The 19067-nt window shown below is 40.5% G+C and overlaps 4 protein-coding genes across 16 annotated transcripts in view; 3 read left to right on the top strand and 1 right to left on the bottom strand.

Moving 5' to 3' along the window:
• Positions 1-1775, top strand: part of kiaa1217 (KIAA1217 ortholog) — a 107744-nt gene extending 105969 nt beyond the window's left edge. For all 12 annotated transcript variants that reach the window (XM_080050376.1, XM_080050371.1, XM_080050374.1 and 9 more), the window contains one exon: positions 78-1775. In XM_080050376.1, coding sequence (XP_079906502.1) covers positions 78-626 — 549 coding nt within the window. In that variant the 3' untranslated portion in view covers positions 627-1775. The remainder of the gene's footprint in view (positions 1-77) is intronic.
• A 138-nt stretch (positions 1776-1913) lies between these two features.
• Positions 1914-4063, top strand: LOC307267683 (uracil nucleotide/cysteinyl leukotriene receptor; the record flags this gene model as incomplete). The annotated part of the gene is made up of 2 exons (XM_080050066.1): positions 1914-2048; positions 3103-4063. The coding sequence occupies exon 2, from the start codon at positions 3128-3130 to the stop codon at positions 4061-4063; it is 936 nt and encodes a 311-aa protein (XP_079906192.1). The 5' UTR covers positions 1914-2048; positions 3103-3127.
• A 1404-nt stretch (positions 4064-5467) lies between these two features.
• nphp3 (nephronophthisis 3) lies at positions 5468-15402 on the top strand. 2 transcript variants are annotated; one of them, XM_080050532.1, is made up of 28 exons: positions 5468-5487; positions 6144-6534; positions 6681-6806; positions 6911-7061; positions 7190-7342; positions 7471-7604; positions 7995-8155; positions 8272-8425; positions 8672-8746; positions 8879-9049; positions 9146-9249; positions 9369-9483; positions 9582-9725; positions 9856-9953; positions 10112-10214; positions 10346-10428; positions 10822-10957; positions 11300-11464; positions 11600-11694; positions 11814-11936; positions 12037-12226; positions 12379-12620; positions 12858-12933; positions 13096-13223; positions 13396-13636; positions 13747-13872; positions 14018-14130; positions 14237-15402. In XM_080050532.1, the coding sequence occupies exons 2-28, from the start codon at positions 6211-6213 to the stop codon at positions 14403-14405; spliced, it is 3900 nt and encodes a 1299-aa protein (XP_079906658.1). In that variant the 5' UTR covers positions 5468-5487; positions 6144-6210; the 3' UTR covers positions 14406-15402. The 2 variants fall into 2 exon arrangements, with proteins under 2 accessions (XP_079906658.1, XP_079906657.1); XM_080050531.1 differs by having other exon boundaries at positions 14015-14130.
• A 193-nt stretch (positions 15403-15595) lies between these two features.
• On the bottom strand, positions 15596-19018 carry uba5 (ubiquitin-like modifier activating enzyme 5). The gene is made up of 12 exons (XM_080050535.1): positions 18705-19018; positions 18507-18552; positions 17986-18075; positions 17763-17872; positions 17579-17665; positions 17403-17487; positions 17201-17305; positions 16922-17049; positions 16692-16827; positions 16476-16554; positions 16264-16370; positions 15596-16125 (listed from the first exon to the last, which is right to left on the bottom strand). Exons 1-12 carry the CDS (start codon positions 18875-18877, stop codon positions 16048-16050), a joined length of 1224 nt encoding a protein of 407 aa, XP_079906661.1. The 5' UTR covers positions 18878-19018; the 3' UTR covers positions 15596-16047.
• Between the last annotated feature and the right edge of the window lie 49 nt (positions 19019-19067).

Genomic DNA, 19067 nt, shown 5'->3' with positions numbered 1-19067 from the left:
TCACCTTTTTTTATGTGTATAATTTGACAAAGATTTTTCGTTTCTGACAACCAGTATCTGTTTTGGCATCTTTGCAGGCTAACGGAAGTGCTAAAAGAGTGGGAGGGGATCATAAAACTACTTCCCCTGCTATACCCACCTCTAAAATCCCTGCTTTTTATCCTAGCTCTGCTAAAGGCAGCTCCCAGTCTGCACATAACTCAGACGCTACTAATCCCAATAACCCTTCCTCCTCCTCCCCCCTCTCCTCCTCCTCCTCCTCTGTTACAAAGCCCTCCAACCTGTCCTCTCACGCCCTTCGTTCCGGTTCCCTGCCCTCCTCACACATCCCCTCCCTGTCTAACGGTTCCCTCAAACTCCCCGCAAACTTACAGCACACAGGTAAAGCTCTGTCGTTCTCCCCATCGCAGACTCAGAATGGTCGAGTGCACTCCTCCTCTTCATACTCCTCCTCTTCCTCCTCCTCCTCCTCCTCCCCCTCCCCTCTGTCGCCCACACCTTTGGGCCCGGGCGGAAAGAGCATCCGCACCATACACACCCCCAGCTTCACCAGCTACAGGTCCCACAACGGCAGCAGCGGCAAATCCTGCATCCCAACAGCCACCGCGGCTAAGGACACTACCTAGAGCCCCATTATAGCCCTTCTCTGGCTTTACCCGCATATAGCAGGTAGACCTGGTGTTATAATAAAGTTTTGGTTTTGCTGATTGTTGTTTTTTTTTGTAATATCATCAAGTGATACACTCCTCCGATTCATGTTTTATTTGACACTGGCATTCTCAAACCATTGCTTTTATCTCCTTTGAGTTGCATTTTTTTAAATCAATTCTGCAAAGTACTTAACGTGGATTCAGATTCTTTCTTAAAGGTGTGTACCAGATGTTCTGAAAAAATATTTTATAATGGAACTCAAAAGTGTTTAGTTTTTGCCACTTTATAGTTGAAGTGGAAGGTTCTCTTGGTGTTAAAAAAATATCTATTTTTCTTGCTTTAGCTATGAATATAGAGTTGATGTACAATCACAATGTACCATGTAAAATTTCATTTTATTTTTCAACCAGAGATTGAATAACCCATAGTATATTTAATCTTCTATATTTCCTATGTTGCCAGACATTCAACACAGCCCTTGTAAAAATGCCTTGTATGGATGTATACATAATGTATACAGACATTTTAAAGTTAAACCTATTATTGACTTCTGTTTTCTAAGAGTATTTTTCTCATTTTTCACCCATACGAACTGCCAATTTATTTTACAGATATGTAAAACTGGTATCATGAGTAATAAAAGTTTTCATTTTGGTGTGCCTATTTGCCAAAGTTGTTGTACAATGACTCACTTCAGGCCTAACCCAATCACGATATTTAGGGGAATTTATATGCACTCTGTTGCGGTTTGATGGCTGAAGTGTGGACCTCAGTATTTTGCTGCTGGTCTAGGTTGGTTAAGTTAACATGTGTTGTTGTTTAAATGTAAACTGTACTAAAAACAGAAGTGATGAATCGGTTGTACCACATGTACATAGACGCTTCTACTAAGAAAATAAGTAGTTTTTTTAACATACCAAAGTTTATTTGTATGCATGCCTTTCAAATACTTTAGGAGAGTGTTGTTAAAGAAGAATTATGTTTGCACAGATAGATTTTGTAAATATCTGGTTTTCTCTCGTTTTTGTAAAGCTTTAAATCATACTATAAAGGAGCAATGTGGTAAAGACAAACTGTGTTGGAGTAGCAAAAATAAAGACTTGCATGCTTGTAATGCATTGAGATTTAATGTTTTTATTTTCTCTTTGTGGCTCCCTGTTCAATTCCTGCATGATTGAGTTTACTTCACAGTGTGTGGGTGTGTCGGTGGGTGGCAGACAGTGTTCTTGCCTTTCTGTGCACATGTGTATAAATATGAAGTGGAAACACACGACACTACAGAGAAGCTCTTTAGTTCTCACTTCAACTTCTTAGGTTTCCTATTCCCTCTAATGTTTCCTGCTGATAGTAAATATACATATAGTGTAATTATTCATTCTGTATCACCAAAATTACAGGTAAGAAAATTAATACTACTTTATTATCTAATAATATAATCCAATGCATGTTTAGTGATTTGTTCAATATAAGTTGGTGATGACAGCTACATACACTGTATGGTGTATTTTGTGAAGTTCATCAAATCAATTTAAGGGTTAGGTTTAGTCACATTAAGAGGAAGATCCCATGTGCAAGTGGCACCTGAAAATAGAATAAAATACAGAAATACATTCAAATGAAAATAAGAAAATATTGACATGACAAATTAATACGGGTCCCCATTAATACATCTTAAACCTGAGTGGTAGACAGAATCTTAATATTTTAAGTTGGGATGGGAGCTTGCTTATGAATAATATCAGCATAATCTAGGAAAGAGTGAAATGTTGCTTTTACGATCCGTTTTCTAAAATAAAATGTGAAACAATACCGGTTTCTATACAGAAAACATAGTTTCACCCTTTGATTCTGACTTATGTTATCGATATGGGTTTTAGTTTGTAATCAATCGGACTGCCCAAGTATTTGTAGTGAGGGGCTTCTTATATGTGTACCATTTAGATTGCATATCTGAAGATTTCTCTCAAATTTTTAGGCTCTGGAGAATACCGTGTATTTTGTTTTATCCGTAGGCTATTTAAAACACTTTTAAGATCAAACAGTGCACATTGTAGGTTGTTAAATGCTAGTTGTAAATGATCAATTGCTGATTGGATAGTGTGTTCTGAACTATATAAAACTTATCGGTATGAAAATTAAAGTTACATGTAACTTAGACATTTTTCGCCATAAAAACAAGAGGAAACCTAGTAGGCTATGTAGGTATCAATACTTAAGTTATAGAAAAATAGATTACAATTTCCAGTGTGTCTTCTGGTTACACTAAGATAAGACTGTTCCTGTTTCTAATAAATACATTTATCATACCAGTCATCTTTTTGTCACACGCACATCATGCAGCCTTAGTTTTGTTTTGATATAACGTTGATGAATCACTGACGTCATTTGACATGGGGCTGGCACTGAGCTGCAAATCATCATAACAGGTTCTTTGTGTCTGTGCTGCACTAGGCTTACCCTTCTTTCGGCAACCACAATGAACATCTCTGAGGACCAGAGGCAGGGCTTGTATGGAAGTGACTCCCACCACCTAGAGAACATTCTATTCTCTGCATTCTACTTCCTGATTTTCATCACCGCTGTACCTGGGAACTGCTTGGCGCTGTGGGCTTTCTTTCGTCAGAACAGCACGTCTACATCCAAGGTCTTCCTGAGGCACCTGTCTGTTGCAGACATTTCCTATATCCTCATTTTACCCATGCGTATCGTTTACCACCTATCGGACAGCCACTGGCCTTTTGGACATGTAGCCTGTCAACTAGCAGGCTTCCTCTTTTACCTTAACATGTACTGCAGTCTATACTTAATGAGTATCATCAGCCTGGACAGATTTCTGGCCGTGGTTCTACCTATAAAATCGCTGTCACTCAGGAAAGCTTTGTATGCAAAGGTAATTGTTGGCATACTTTGGCTGATAGTTATTGTGTCTATGAGTCCAATACTTTTCTCTAAAAAGAATGACACCAACCACAATAACAACACATCCGGCATCTGCAACAAGCTGTACTTAGAAGAGACATCACCCAATGCTTTGGTTTCCACTGTTGTTGCATTTGTCATTCCTCTCACCACCATAGTGGTTTCCTACATCATGATTCTGCTGAAACTAAGGACACTCAAGCAACAGGAAAAGCAGCCAGTCAAAGACAAAGCTATGAAAATGATCATCCTCATCGTGATGAACTTCCTGTTTGCATTTGTGCCCTACCATGTGAGCAGGGTAATTTACATCCAAAGCCACAGTCTGGCACACATGACTGCAGCCAGCAATGAGTCACTGAGAATAGCCAATCGGGTCACATCTGCACTGACCTGTGTTAGTGGTGTACTGGATCCAGTGATGTATTTCTTCCTTAACCGTGCATACAGGGACAAACTGCGACAGCTGTTTTGTAAAGGCAGGGTGACATAATCAAAAAGCAACAAATGTCATGTAAAAATAAATATTTTAAAACAAATGTTCCTTTTGTATAATTTTTAGAGTGGCATTAAGACATAAATGCATTGAACCATTGGGTTAACACATTCATGTTAGCTCTAAAATGTAGGGTTACAATGTCATCAAAGGAAATTCACAGACAGTACATATATATCTTCTTAAATCTTGTATTCTGAGTAAATGGAGGTGAGTGCAGCTCAACTTAAACCTGCTGTCTGGATAATCTGAGTAGGTCAAAGATACTCCTCTGGTTGGTTTGTGGGACACAGATTAGTTTAGGACAAAACATTTTTGTGTGTAATTTGGGTGTCTGTTTCTCTTTGTTATTTGGTTTGCCAAAGACAACATACAGAGCTTCTACTTTCATATGTGACACACTCAACTTGTGATGTGAAACAGTGACGACTTTTTTTTCCCATTTTTAGATCACTAAACGTTTCTAGGAAGTAAAAACCACATTCCTCTTTACACTCACTTCATCTGCACAGCTACTCCTCCAAACCATATTGGCCTAGTGGCCTAATGTTTCTGTAAAGAATGGGGCTGAATCTCTTTAAACTTGGAAAAAAACAGTAGATTGCCCTTTACAATACATGCATCTTATGGGACTCCTTTACTATAAAGGACGTACCTGCCCTAATCAAATATAAATATAGAGCTTAACTAAATAAATTACTATAATAAATGGTTTAATATGACATTCAATGTTCCAAAAAATAAATAAGATATTAATGTTGCAATAATGAATGATAAAAGTGACAAAAATTATATTTCTTGTTTAATTTGATTCTGTATAGCTACCTTTGCATTTATTCCTTTAGGCTATACATATTTAGGCTACTTTCACACTTCCATTTCAGTTTTATGTATCAATTTTGATTTAGGCCTATTTATATTTAATTGATCTATTAATGTAGGCCTATATGTCTGGGTTATTTTCCATTGAAATTTCCACTCCCTTTTTATGTGCCAAACCTATTTATTTCTGAGTGTGCTTTTCACATTTCAGTGTGCATTGCTGCGGCATTATGCAAACGAGGGTGCTGTTACTCGAGGACAATGAATACATTTCACCTTTAACTGCATTTGATGAAAACTTTCTGCATGTGAAAAGTCAATGTCACACCTCAGTAAGCATAATAATTATAGGACATTTGTCAAAGGCACGAATTGACACTTACCATCATCATTACCCTACAATACCTAGCTGCAAAGTGCGCTTTGTAATTTACAAAGTTATGTAGCCTAAGTATAGTTTACAAATTGTAAACTAGGCCTATACTTAGGCTACATAACTTTACAGAAAAAAGTGACTCCCATAGTTTGACTTGCGCGAGCACCCGTATTATCGACTTGTTACCAAGGCAGCCAGGAAGAAGCTGCGAAGGGAGCGGACCGTGAGTGTTTTTTGTTTGTTTGTTTATCGGAGCTTCTTGTGTTTTCACCAAGACATGGTTCTTCAGCCAACATGTTTGTGACGCTAAAACAATATGTACAGAAGTTATATTGTCATTCCTCCAGGCTTTGACGCCAGTAGCCTAAATGTCGTGGACGAGCGCGTTGAGAAGCTATTTCTGTTATGTGACGTTAGCTAACTAAGTCAAGCTGTCTTCTCCATTGTTGTTCAGTTATAAAAAATTGGCTGGTATCCGCAAACGTGTTTCTTTGTAGTTGCTGAAGGCGCTCGTTTAAAATCAGCCGGCTGTTGCTTTTGTAAAACTAAAAAAAACAAGTTAGCTTTGTGGCTCCAACTATACGGCAGACAGACAGATAGATAGATAGATAGATAGATAGATAGATAGATAGATAGATAGATAGATAGATAGATAGTGACATATTGTTGCACACATTGCCAAGACTTCCTCAAGAAGTAGAGTCTGCTCTCTCCCTCCCTGTTAACATCCTCCAGCATGTCACCTTTCCAGACCAGTCTTGGTTACATTGAAGAGGAGGTGTTTGCCAATACCTGCCATAAATGCCAATCACAATAATTTTTCCTCGGATGATGAGACCGTTTCAAAAGCTGTCACATGCTTTTTCTCTCTTTGCACAGGAGCAGCTATGGGCATCCTAAAAGGCTGAGTAGCTTTTTCCACAGTGTAGGCTCTCAGGCTGCCACCATGGGCACCGCCTCCTCTTTGGTCAGCCCAGGAGAGGTGATCGAAGACGGGTATGGGGGCGAGGGCGGGGAGGCCTGTGAGATCCCCGTGGAGGTGAAGCCCAAAGCCAGGCTCCTGCGCAGTTCCTTCCGCAGAGCACCGCGCGTGATTGGGGCCAGTTTCAAATCCACTGGCTCAGTGGATCTGGAGTACGCTGCCGAGTACGAACGACTCCGCAAAGAGTACGAGATCTTCCGTGTGAGCAAGAACAACGAGATATCGTCCATGCAAAAGAAGGAGGCCAAGCTGGATGAGGAGAACAAGAGGCTGAGAGCGGAGCTACAGGTAATGCCTTTACTTGAGACTGCTAAGGCCCAGAGGGTTCAGATTCTCATGGCACAAAGGGATTGGCTACAACATTTACGCTTTGTGGATGTTTTAACAGCTCGTATAAATAACAGTGTTCTTCCTCATTCCCAATTTGACAACAGGCTCTGCAGAAGACGTATCAGAAGATCCTGAGAGAAAAGGAGAGTGCTCTCGAGGCAAAGTACCAAGCAATGGAGAGGGCTGCTACCTTTGAGCACGACAGGGATAAAGTAAAACGACAGTTTAAGGTAAACCACACCACACATGTTTGTGTAATAGTAGTTTGTTTAGCATTCTCCACTGTAACCATACTGTAATTGAAGCACTAATCGGTTGGCAAAATGACCACCAGATTTTCCGGGAGACTAAAGAAAAGGAAATTCAGGATCTTCTGCGGGCCAAGAGGGACTTGGAGGCCAAATTGCAACAGTTGCAGGCTCAGGGCATCCAGGTCTATGACCTAAATGACTCTGACTCTGATGACAACCAAACCACTGTCACTGGTAAGACGCCAGACAATGTTGGGACCTCATCCATTCATTATTAGTTTTCCACTACAAAACCGGTCTTGTTTTGTATGATAGAAATTCTCGAATACTAGTTGTATTATGTGTTCACTGCATGACTTTAGCTGCGGGGACACAGTGTGAGTACTGGTCTGGTGGTGTGCTGGGGAGTGAGCCCTCTATGGGCAGCATGATGCAGTTGCAGCAGACCTTCCGTGGACCCGAGTTTGCCCACAGTTTGATAGATGTGGAGGGACCCTTTGCAAATGTTAGCAGAGGTATGTGAAACATCCATTACAAACTTAATGTAACTTTATAAACTAGCATTATGTTTGTATACAGGAAGTTTTTTGATGTACGCATTCACTTATCTTATAATTTCTTTTTTCACACAACTTTTCTCCAGATGACTGGGATGCTGCAGTGGCCAGTCTCCTTCAGGTGTCCCCACACGTGCCCCAGGCTTTATGGAGTAACACAGTGCGCTGCTACCTAATCTCTACACTGGACACCAAAGCTGAGCTTGATATCTTTATTAAGGTTGGTTAGATGGTAACTGTAGGTCATCAAAATATAAACATTCTCTTCACATGGGATATTGTGGCTCTATTATATCATTTCTCTATATGGGGTGGTTTCTAAGTTTTGTTGATATATTACCTGACTATTATTCAAAATTACTGAGGTGCAAGCTCGTGTCAAGAAGAATTAGGCTCTCACTGGTCTTTACTGAAATAGACAAAATAATCAATTTGTTATTGTAGGACAGATCTAATCTGAAGTTAAACTTACTCATAGAGGTTTATTTACATCATAATTTAGTCTTGTATCACCTTTAATCTACCTTCAGGAAATTAGTTTGGTCAATCTAAGACTATTGTGAATGTCATACCCTAAATTAAGTATTGTGCTTTGTGTTTTTGAATACAGAAACACTCTCCTGCGTTGCGGAGAATGTGTGAGGGTCTCGGCCATTTCTACCTAAACGTCTGCTTCCCAGAGGAGGACGCTGCCTCGTACGCCGCGGAGCGCAGTCAGGAGATTGAAAGGAGCTCTGTGTGTGTGCTGCTACTCAAATCTACTGTCACTAGGTACAGTAAATCCTATACCGATCCACACAAGGATAAGTTAAGATTGTACATGAGTTATACTTAGATTCCTAAATATATATCAAACCGTTACTTCTGATATTCATGCACGTGTGTAGCTGTGTGGTGGAGGATTGTGAGGAGGCCTTTGTGAAGAATCCAGACGGCCATCCACTCGTGCTCTACCTCAGGAGCGAAGGAGACAATTTGACCGGACCAGCCAGGCAACTGCTTGAAAGGGTCAACGCTGCAGACAAGGCTGCTAAAGTCAAGGTTTGTGTAACAAGTAACAGGAGAGAAAGTAACAGGAGAGAAGGAGATATTTAACATAGCGTGTCCTTTCAAAATGTATGACATTTGAAGTCGTGCCTTTTGATAAATAACCTTCACTAGAGTATCCAGAGTAGTTTCACATTAGTAACTGGGGGCAAAAGTTATTGAATTTGTGTTTTTTTCTTCTTCTGGTTGCTAGATTCCACAAAGCGCTTGTGCTGACATGTTTTTAACTTTTGTACGCAGGTGGTGGAGCATAGCGGTTCAGTAGAGGAAGGTGCTGGCCTGATTTATGCTCAACTGGAAAAAGTCATCAAGCAGGTACAGGCTGTCCCTTTAAATAGCATATGTATTCTGTCTAAATCAATGCATAGCCTACAGTGTTATGTACTATACAGTGATTTATGTTCACCACCGACAGCTTTCTAACTGACATCTACCTTCTCCACGTAGGAGTTGCTGGGTCTTGAAGCAGCAGAGGTGGACTGTAAGGACTCTGGTATGGAGGAGGGACGTGAGGAAGACTCTGGAGATGTGCTGTGGGACCTGCACGATGAGCAGGAACAAATCGAGTCCTACCAGCAGGCCTGTAGCAGCACAACGTCTCAGTTAGGCTTCCAGAAGGTAAAGCAATTCTAAATCTTAATCCTGTGTTCCAATTCTAATAATTTGTTCTTTAATTTGCCTAATTTTCTGCTTCGTTTCTGATGTCCCCCTCAGTATATAGATCGTTTGAATGACATGATAGCTGCCCCCCCTCCCACCCCTCCTCTGCTTGTTTCTGGTGGTCCAGGCTCAGGGAAGTCTCTTCTGCTCTCCAAATGGTGAGAGACATAATCAAGTAGAAAATATGTCAGTTGTCTTTAATGGTGGAACTGATCATCACGTGGCAAGACGTGTCCAGTTTTGTCTACTTTGCTAACAGTTTAAAAACCCTCTTCAGGATGGAGCAGCAGCAGAAGCAGTCCCCCAACACTTTGTTCCTTTATCACTTTGTCGGTCGCCCGCTTTCCACCAGCGCAGAGCCAGTTCTGATTATCAAACGCCTCACAGTCAAAGTAAGGGGACCTGTCTCGTTTACTCTTCCAGTAAAGACACACTCTTCTTCCTGATTAACTGCTGAATGTGCTTTTCTGTGTCTCTGTCCGTCACATAGCTGCTGCAGCACTTCTGGTCCATTTCTGGCTTGTCCATGGAGCCCAGTAAGATCTTGGAGGAGTTTCCCCGCTGGCTTGAAAGGCTATCCTCACGCCATCAAGGGAACATCATCATCATCATTGACTCCATTGACCAAATACAGGTACACCACCTCTCTTTTCTACCCCAAATTAGACGTATACAGTTCATGTTTGTCCAAATCACCTTAAGTATAATTCTCTTTTTCCAGAATAACTCTACTAATGCTACAGTTTTTCTCCTTTTTTTCCCAGCAAGCAGAAAGACACATGAAGTGGCTGATTGACCCTCTCCCTGTCAACGTCAGAGTGGTGGTGTCTGTAAATGTAGAGACGTGTCCTCAAGCTTGGAGGTGAGAAAAAAACAGCTTGAATTCTAAATATCCAAGTGGATTTACTGGATATGTGCTGTATTGGTTTAAATGAGTTTACTTAACATGCCTACGTACATATTTCTAAATGTGGTCTTGTAGTACTGCCATTTTCCAATTAATTGACCCTGTCTGTATAGGTTGTGGCCCACACTGCACTTAGACCCACTGAGTCCCAGAGAGGTCAGGAGCGTTGTTAATGCAGAGTGCCAGAACATGGATCTGAAATTTACCAAGGACCAGGTCAGTTATCATCCGAACATTACCCTTTTTTTAATTTATTTTTAATTTTTTATAAATAACTATTTGGGATCATAAGCTCACGTACAGTATATTTTTTTTGTGATAATGCCACTCTTGTATATTTGTTCCAGGAGAAGAAGCTGGAAAGGCACTGTCGCTCTGCATCAACCTGCAATGCATTGTATGTCACTCTCCTGGCAAGGATTACCATCAGGTTAGCCACTTTACAATTCAAAAAGGTTTAAAAAAAAAAAAAAAAAAAAAAAAAAAAAGTCTTCCCATACAGCCTTGGATGGATCAAAGGCTTAAATAAAGGGGGAGTTAGTTGAAAAGCATTTTCTACGAACCTGATTGACCCCTTTCTTTCAGCTTTTTCACCCTCATTTCTTGTATATTTTCACCACTTTTTAAGGAAAAAGTACCAGGAAAAACTCTTTTCATTGCAATTAAAATGTACAGTAATAATGGTAAGGTTGTTGTGACATTTTCTAGAGGAGAGTAAATGAATTAAGAGTTAAAATGTTTTACCCTTCTTAAGTCTAAATGTTCTCATTTTGTTGACTGTACAGTCAACAGCCTATACAGTGTTTTTGTTACCGCCCTACAGCACATCATGTTTGACCCCGGAGACGAGTCTGGAGCAGTGTCTACTCTGTCAGGATACCATGTCACTCTACCGCCTGGCACTCAAGATGATGCTGACCTCCCTCAAGACAGACAGAGAGCGACACATTATGAGAGAGGTAACCACTGTCCAGACAAAATGACAGTAACTTCTCTCTCCCCTATTTTGGTCTCATTATTGGTTTAAATTGAAAAAGTTGCTGCGACTTTTGACCTAATCAGCAGGATATACAGTATTGTGTTCTTATGATACTCAAACAAACAAACAAATGGAATACACACACTTTCCTTTGATTCGTTTGAAAAACTGCATCATATTTGTTGCTGTTTGTCTTTGGGGTTTAATATACGCCTCACAAGTGTTCATACAACAGCCTCCATTTATGTTGTCTTGAGTGTGACATTTTGTTCTCTATATAGCAGAGAATTATGTGTTTGTTTTACTTTTTGTCTATCCTTAGATATTGTGCCTTGTATGTGCCAGCCATAATGGAGTGAGTGAACCAGAGCTACTAGACCTTTTCCCAGAAGTGGGGTTGCCAGTCCTGTCCTCTCTGCTTTACCATCTGAACAGACTCTGCATTGTTGCCATCCGATGTGGGCTCATCAGGTTTCAACACCTGCAGGTAGTTGGACTTTTGCCAGCAGAATATTAAAAATCAGAATATTAAAAAGCGCAAAAAAGAAAATACATCAAATTACGTTGCATTTATTATGATAAAGAAAAAAATTGACTTATTGTCTGTGTGTTTGTATTTCAGGCTAGGGAAGCTGTGAGGTTGGAGTTCCTGGGTGGAGGAAGCAACTCTGCTGCTTACAGAGAGAAACTCATACATTACTTTAGTCAGCAACTCAGGTGGGTAGTCATATTTTCATTATACAACACAACTCACATTCTTCTGTCAACACAACTCACATTCTTCTGTCTCGTGTGTGTGTGTGTGCGTCTGTGTGTGTGTGTGTGTGTGTGTGTAGCCAGGATCGTGTGACTTGGCGTGTCGCGGATGAGCTGCCCTGGCTGCTCCAGCAGCAGGAGGACAGGACTAAACTCCAACTTAGCTTATTGAACCTCTTTGTCTCCCAAAACCTCTACAAGAGGTACAGAACATGCACATTACACACACACGCTGTAATTACAAAGGCCACCTGTTTTATTTAGCCATTGTCTTAACAGGTGTTTGTTGTTTTCTTTTCCTAGGGGTCACTTCTCTGAGCTGCTAGCCTATTGGCAATATGTGGGCAAAGACAAAAGCTCCATGGCCACTGAGTATTTTGACTCATTGAAACACTATGAAAAGAGCTGTGATAATGAAGACAGCATGACCAAGCTGGCAAACCTGTATGAGACCTTGGGACGTTTCCTCAAAGACCTTGGCCTCCCCAGTCAAGTGAGTATTCATAACAAAAAAATAACATATTTTTGCCTTTCCTTGTATGGTTCATTTGCTTTCATACATAGCGTTATCACGTTTCCTTATAGGAAAGTGCACATATAACCAATGATACATTATATGTTTATTTGGTCCGTGTGTGTTTCTAGGCCGTAGCGCCTTTACAAAGGTCTCTTGAGATAAGGGAGACAGCCTTGGACCCGGACCATCCCAGCGTAGCCCGCTCCCTGCACCAACTGGCCGGGGTTTATGTTCAGTGGAAGAAGTATGGCAACGCGGAGCAGCTGTACAAGCAGGCCCTGGAGATAAGTGAGAACGCCTATGGAGCTGAGCACGCCAGCGTGGCCCGAGAGCTGGAGTCACTTGCCATGCTCTACCAGAAACAAAACAAGTAAATGGTTCTCTCTCGGTCTCTGCACACAAAATGTTATTTAGAATTGTTTTGATGTGGTATAGTTTATTTGATGTAGCTGCCAAGCAATGCGTTAACAAAGAAGTTTTTTTATTTTTTATTTTACATGTGTCGATGATCTTTTTGTGATCTCATTAAAAGTTAAGATTTACTAAAACACCGAGTAACACTTAAACTACACATGTAATGGCTTGCACCTGGTGTTTTTACAATCAGGTATGAACAAGCAGAAAAGCTCAGGAAGACGTCTGTGAAGATACGTCAGAAGAACGCTCGCCAAAAAGGTCATATGGTAAGTAAAGTCACGCAGATTAAAGTGCTTGGCGGCCTTATCAGTGCAGGAGTCACTAGGGCTGACTCCTGTTGATGCATTTTTTTTTATTATTGTATTGTTTAAGGCTTAAGTCAAACTCACTTCATCAGTTGTATGCCTTTTGTCTCCTCCTCTCTTTAGTACGGCTTCACTTTGTTGAGGCGCAGAGCTCTACAGCTTGAAGAGCTGACTCTGGGAAAAGACACGGCAGACTGTTCCAAGACACTAAATGAACTGGGAGTTCTGTACTACCTCCAAAACAACCTGGAGTAAGGCACACGTGTTGCAGCTGGCATGCACACAGACACGTAACACTCTCTGCATCATCAACATTAAATATTTTATACCGGTCTACCTCAAATTGCACAACATTTATTTTTTTCTTTTTCTCCTTATTTGTTTGTCAAAATATCTAAAATCCCTTTTCCTTTCCCTCTCCAGTGCAGCCAAGATATTCTTGACGCGGTCGCTGGAGATGCGTCAGCGTGTGCTGGGTCCAGATCACCCGGACTGCGCTCAGTCCCTCAACAACCTGGCTGCACTGCACACAGAGAGGAGGGAGTACGAGACGGCCGAGGACATGTACGAGAGGGCGCTGGACATCCGCAAGAGAGCCCTGTCCCCGGATCACCCCTCACTGGCATACACACTCAAACACCTGGCCATGCTCTATAAACGCAGGGTCAGAAACACCTTAATATTTTTCCTGTTGAAAAGCCTATTCTTAGTTTGTCTTTGGTTAAGGGATCTGATTTGAAGGTGTGTGTGTGTTTGTTTGTTTGCGTTGTATAGGGGAAGCTGGAAAAGGCTGTGCCACTGTATGAGCTGTCTCTGGATATCAGGGAAAAAAGTTTTGGGCCCAAACACCCGAGTGTGGCAACAGCGCTGGTCAACCTGGCTGTACTCTACTGCCAACTAGTGAGAATGTTCATGCTTTATTAAGTCTGTATCACGTATTCCTGACTTTTATATTTCTTTAGAACTATTTATAAAATAATAGTTTTTTATTTGAATTGCTGTAATGAGTAAAGCTAACTGTGAGTTTCTCTGTCTTTGGCAGAAGAATCACAGTGATGCCTTGCCTCTTTATGAACGAGCCCTGAAAGTGTATGAGGACAGTCTGGGGCGCTCACACCCACGGGTCGGAGAGACCCTAAAAAACCTGGCTGTGCTAAGGTACAGTAGTTGAGGTTACATTTGACATGTGGTTTAATCATGAAAGTTTTATTATATTTGAAAAAATAATTTTTCTCCTTGTTTTTTTTATTTCTTCTGCCAAAAGCTATGAAGAGGGTGACTTTGAGAAGGCAGCAGAGCTTTACAAGCGTGCAATGGAGATAAAGGAGGCCGAGCCATCGTTGGTGTGCGGGAACGCCCCGTCCCGCCACTCCTCTGGTGGGGACACATTCAGTCTGAGGGGACCTGCTCCCCTTCCAAACGCCATGAGGTGACTCTGTTCAGCCACTTTGTACCACCAAACAATGAAGACTGTTAACTAGCATAGAAAAACAAAAAATGTCAGACCCCACAGTTTTCATCAAAAAGGGAACCCTCCTGCTCAGTACTGTGATTGATGTCTACAGGGAGGTTTTAGGGTGTTGTTGAATATGCTGTGTCTTCCACTTATGATTATGAAGTCTGCCAAATATTAGTCTGTGAAACCGGCGTATTTTGCCAAGTATTTATTAATATTTCTAACCTAGTCATTTTTGTGAGAACCTTTTTGAAGTTCTGTTAAATCATTATTTTTTTATGGGCCTGGAACTCTTATGTTTCAGCCTCAAAACACTTCCCGTTTACATGGCTTTAAAGTGTATATCATCAAAACACCAGCAAAGATTAATTTGCTGCCAAGGATTGCCATGTGGGTGAAGTATATCATAACCCATAAAACATGATTAATAACACACATTCAGTTGATACGACTCTATGCACTTTCTCCACAAACGTTCATCTTTTGTGAATATGGGATAAACCCAATGAATTATTCTTTGTTTGATTTTAAATGAATAAGTGTAAATGTATTAACTGTAAAACATTTCAATAACTCTAGTCTAAACATGCTGTTTTTTTAAGTGTGTTTTTTGTTACCAAGTAAGACATTCCTGTTGCTTTGAATGAAGGATTTTAAAGAGGTACTTAGTAAAATGAATGTGCACACATAAAATTATATTCTTAATATACTTTTTTTTTTAATGGTACGTGTAAATGCTGTTATATTGTTTGTTTACAGTCCAAGTATTTACCAACTGGTATTAAGTATGTAATCCGAAAATATAGAACATAAGAAGAAGTGTACAAATACAAGCCTAGATTATATGTTTAATGAAAGAATCCCCTCTGGTACTGACTTGATGCTGTGTCTATGCAAAACTAAATGTCATTTGCGTAAAGTATTTCAAGGGATCAGCTAAACCCATGATGGTTTCTAGGTTTTTTGTCTCAGTGAATGTATGTCATTTCAAAAAATACATAGTACAAAAAACTATTATCTTATTGCCAAATATATTTCTAAGTATTTTTATATACTCATGTATTAATGTTAAATGTAAAATGTGTACAGAGCAACAACAAAAGTCACTTCAAATATATCGAAATTGCATTCCATCTAATAAATACTTTATTGAGACAACTTACATATTGTTTTTCAGTATTGTTGCAGCATGTTTCCTTAAAGCTGAGTGAATGGCAGAGCAGATACATTTCAAAAGGTAAGGACCCTCATTCACTAATCAAAACCGTAGAAATACACACTAATACATGTTAATGCACTAACAGTTACAGTCTCTGGGTTTATAGACATTTCATCAGAGACACTACCAATTCGTAAGTGCTAAACATGTCAATGTGTCAGCAAATTACACATCAGACTGCATCTGCATCTTATTTATTTATTTTGCGTGTTGAGCAAAATGCCATCAGCAGCACTTTAACATGCATTTTCTCTCTTTAGCCGTTAGAAGAATTGATTGTTTATTCGATATTAATTGGTCTTTTCATAAGGATGCTTGTTATCAAAGAAAAGCAATAGAATAGACACATGAGAAAATGTGAGTCTTATCTGAATAGCAGAAATGCTTCTTCAGATTTTGCCTACAACTTTCTCATCTGAGCCATCAGGTCCGCTAGACTCTGTTCCGTATCATCCACTGTATCCCCACTTGGTGCACTCTGGTTCAAACACAAGAAAGAAAAATAAAAGCCAGTCAACAAAACATATTTTCAAAATAAGAGTCTATACGTTACATTAATGCTGTCTAATTTCCTCAGCATCATGATCAACAATAAAGTCATATTTAAATATTTCACCTCAGCTGGAATGGTGTAAGCCACAGTGATGCCTTCTGGGAGGTCAGGCATGGCGCCCGATGCAGCCTTTAACTCTGCGTCAGTCACCTCTGATACTAGTTCAATACCTGCACAGCAGAATCATGTGAGTTAATATGTTGAAAACAGTGACAAATCCCAGCTAGCTATTGTAGATCTGACACTGTTAGCCGGAGTTGTTTTTTGTTGCTCACCCCAGTTGTTGTCCTCGTGTACCACCTCCTCCTCCACTTCCTGTACAACTTCAACCTTTGGCCGCTCCGCTTCTCTCTTCTGACGGGAAACATTCACAGACAGATACCATTAGCTTTCCAAACTGGCACAGCACCATATACAAATAATTTTTTTGCAATGATGATTTTGGGGATCCTACATCCTAATAATTGAAAAACAAAATAGCAAGCACACACCTTGTACTCCTCCTGTTGACTCCTGCAGTAGCGGTCATTACACTGGTTGTTGGCTTTCATGTGCATGGTGGGGAAGAAGTCCTGCATGGCGTTGTAGCCAAGGTAATAACTGACGGTGCCAAACTTTAACAAATACCTGAAAACAAAATAGTTTATAAAATATTTATATATAATATGTAAAATCTCACACCTTTAGATGTCCCATTTCCTATAAATATTGGGTAACTTACTTGAGGACATTTTGCACCAGAAGGCCTGCGACCACGCCCATTGTTGTTGGTAAGCTTGCAGCACAAACCCCCTCCCTTTTCAGGGTCTTCTCATCGATGTTGGCCGCCACCACCAGAGGAGGAGCACACTGACAAAAGGATATGACACTGCATTCAAATTTAAACACGTGTTCCCCCCTTACATGGCAATGTTGCTAAAGTATTTTAGTCATATTTTCAGTGCAAAAAAGGTCAAATTTGAAAGGGTCAGCAAAGGATGTTATTTGTGTGTGGACATACAGCGAAGCACGCCGTCTCTCCAGGAATGATGAGCTGGATGTGTCCTGACACCGCGTTCTCACTGACGCCAGACTCCATCCAGATCTGACCCAGTTCATTGCAGGCCTAAGACAAACAAGACACAATTATTACAATATGTACTAAGCACAGTGTATAACATGAACCGCCCAACGCCCATTTGGTGGGACAGTGATGCACTTACTGTATTAATGGCCATTCTGGCCTCAAAGTTGTCCACACAGCACAGGATCAAATCCACCGGCTTCCCTTCCTCTAGCGCCCCGTGACTGAGAAGACACAGGAGAATTTGTTATGAAGGTATGTAACACTGAGGAGAGAGAAAAGTAAATCTAGAACAAGGTAAGGAGGAATACCCACCTGATGCGCTCCATAAAATGTGTAAAATTGTCCATTGTGGTGATATTGTAGTTATGGGTCTCAAATGTCACATCTGGGTTGATGCTCCTGTTGAACAAATTGAGGAACATGTAAGCAAAAAGATACCAAATGTCTCTCTCTTTCTTTTAGGGGGAAACGTAGAATACTATAAACAACAGTATACCTGAGTGTGTGTTCTGCTGCTTCCACTTTACTGAGGCCTGCCTGGTGAGGCTGGAAGAACAGCCTGTTCATATTGGCCAGCTCCACTTTGTCGTAGTCAAAGAGCAGCAGCTGTGATGGAGCAAGCGTAGACGAGATCAGCGTGAGCACAGGCAGACAGTCTTCTGAACAAGGTGGACATGTAGAACACAATGTAAGAGTAAGAGTAAAACGTTTGGCATTACCTTACCAATGCCACATCTAGTGAGCATTTCAGCCGTCACACTGCCAACTCCCCCAACACCAACCACAGCCACTGTGAATGTCCGGATTTTCTGTCAAGAAATTTGAAGATGATTATCTATCCTTCCCAGTGATAAAACCATCCATACATTAGAGGATTTGTGAGCTATACATATACAAAACCTATTTTGTCAGTGTGATTATATGGCCATCTTTGGAATTAACTTTATCAATGTCTTTAATCAAGAATTAGGGAAGTTCAAGTTTTTTTTAAATTAATTGCAAAAAAGTATTTTGAAGAAAAACTTCCGAGTTCCAACATAATAAACATAAATTAAGACACAGCCAAGTAAAATGCATAAAGCAGTTGACAACTATGGGACATTTTTTTATATATGGCTTTAAGAACAATTTCAGTTATTTCCAAACCTTGAGTATTTCTTATTAAGAATAGGCCTATTATTATGGTTTCTTCAAGCACATACCCAGATACAGTACTACATTGCAAAACAGCAGAGCATACCTCATATTCTTCCACGATGCCCATTCTCTTCAAAGCCATCAGACGACTGAAAAATAAAAACACAGCTGAGATGTTGACCAATGAAATAGCACCATATGGGATGAGTGAGTCATAAGGCGTCGCCTCTCAGTCAGCGCTATGAACAGCCCTGAAAAATCAGGCGAAAGACTCAATAAAAAAATAAATTATAATAATAACCTGTACGGGTTGGAATCCACAACCTCGGAGCTCATTTTGTCAATTTTGGGTCTGTGAAGTTCGCTGCTTTGAGCAGCATCCTCCGCAGCGGAACAATGCTGCTTCTGCTTACACTTTATCAATTCATTTTCCAACTCTCTCACGCGCAACTTCAGCTCCTCCACCGTCGCCATTTATGCTGCGTGGTCAAAAAATATATATCCCCAAACAATGCGGACGAAATATAACGTTGTAAAGGAATGCGCTGACCGAGAAACTAATGTAGACGGCTAAATGTGTTCAGAAGTACACGTCTTCACAACTAACATCAGCTGTCAGGATGTGTGTTCCTGTAAACATTGTCCGTGCGGAAAACGGAACACA

The sequence above is a fragment of the Ammodytes marinus genome, assembly GCF_949987685.1.
Source record: "Ammodytes marinus genome assembly, chromosome: 21".
Lineage (NCBI taxonomy): Eukaryota > Metazoa > Chordata > Actinopteri > Uranoscopiformes > Ammodytidae > Ammodytes > Ammodytes marinus.
The sequence above is the reverse complement of the archived record's forward strand: the minus strand, read 5'-3'. Positions and strand labels throughout refer to the sequence as shown.

Coding starts and splice junctions, on each gene's coding strand:
- uba5 (XM_080050535.1), bottom strand. CDS start 18,877: ATGGCGACGGTGGAGGAGCTGAAGTTGCGCGTGAGAGAGTTGGAAAAT. Junction 17,050..17,200: donor GAGAGACGGCGTGCTTCGCT/GTATGTCCACAC, acceptor TCCTTTTGTCAG/TGTGCTCCTCCTCTGGTGGT. Junction 16,555..16,691: donor GTCAACAGGAGGAGTACAAG/GTGTGTGCTTGC, acceptor GTTTCCCGTCAG/AAGAGAGAAGCGGAGCGGCC.
- nphp3 (XM_080050531.1), top strand. CDS start 6,211: ATGGGCACCGCCTCCTCTTTGGTCAGCCCAGGAGAGGTGATCGAAGAC. Junction 10,215..10,345: donor TGAAATTTACCAAGGACCAG/GTCAGTTATCAT, acceptor TATTTGTTCCAG/GAGAAGAAGCTGGAAAGGCA. Junction 14,131..14,236: donor AAAAACCTGGCTGTGCTAAG/GTACAGTAGTTG, acceptor TTCTGCCAAAAG/CTATGAAGAGGGTGACTTTG.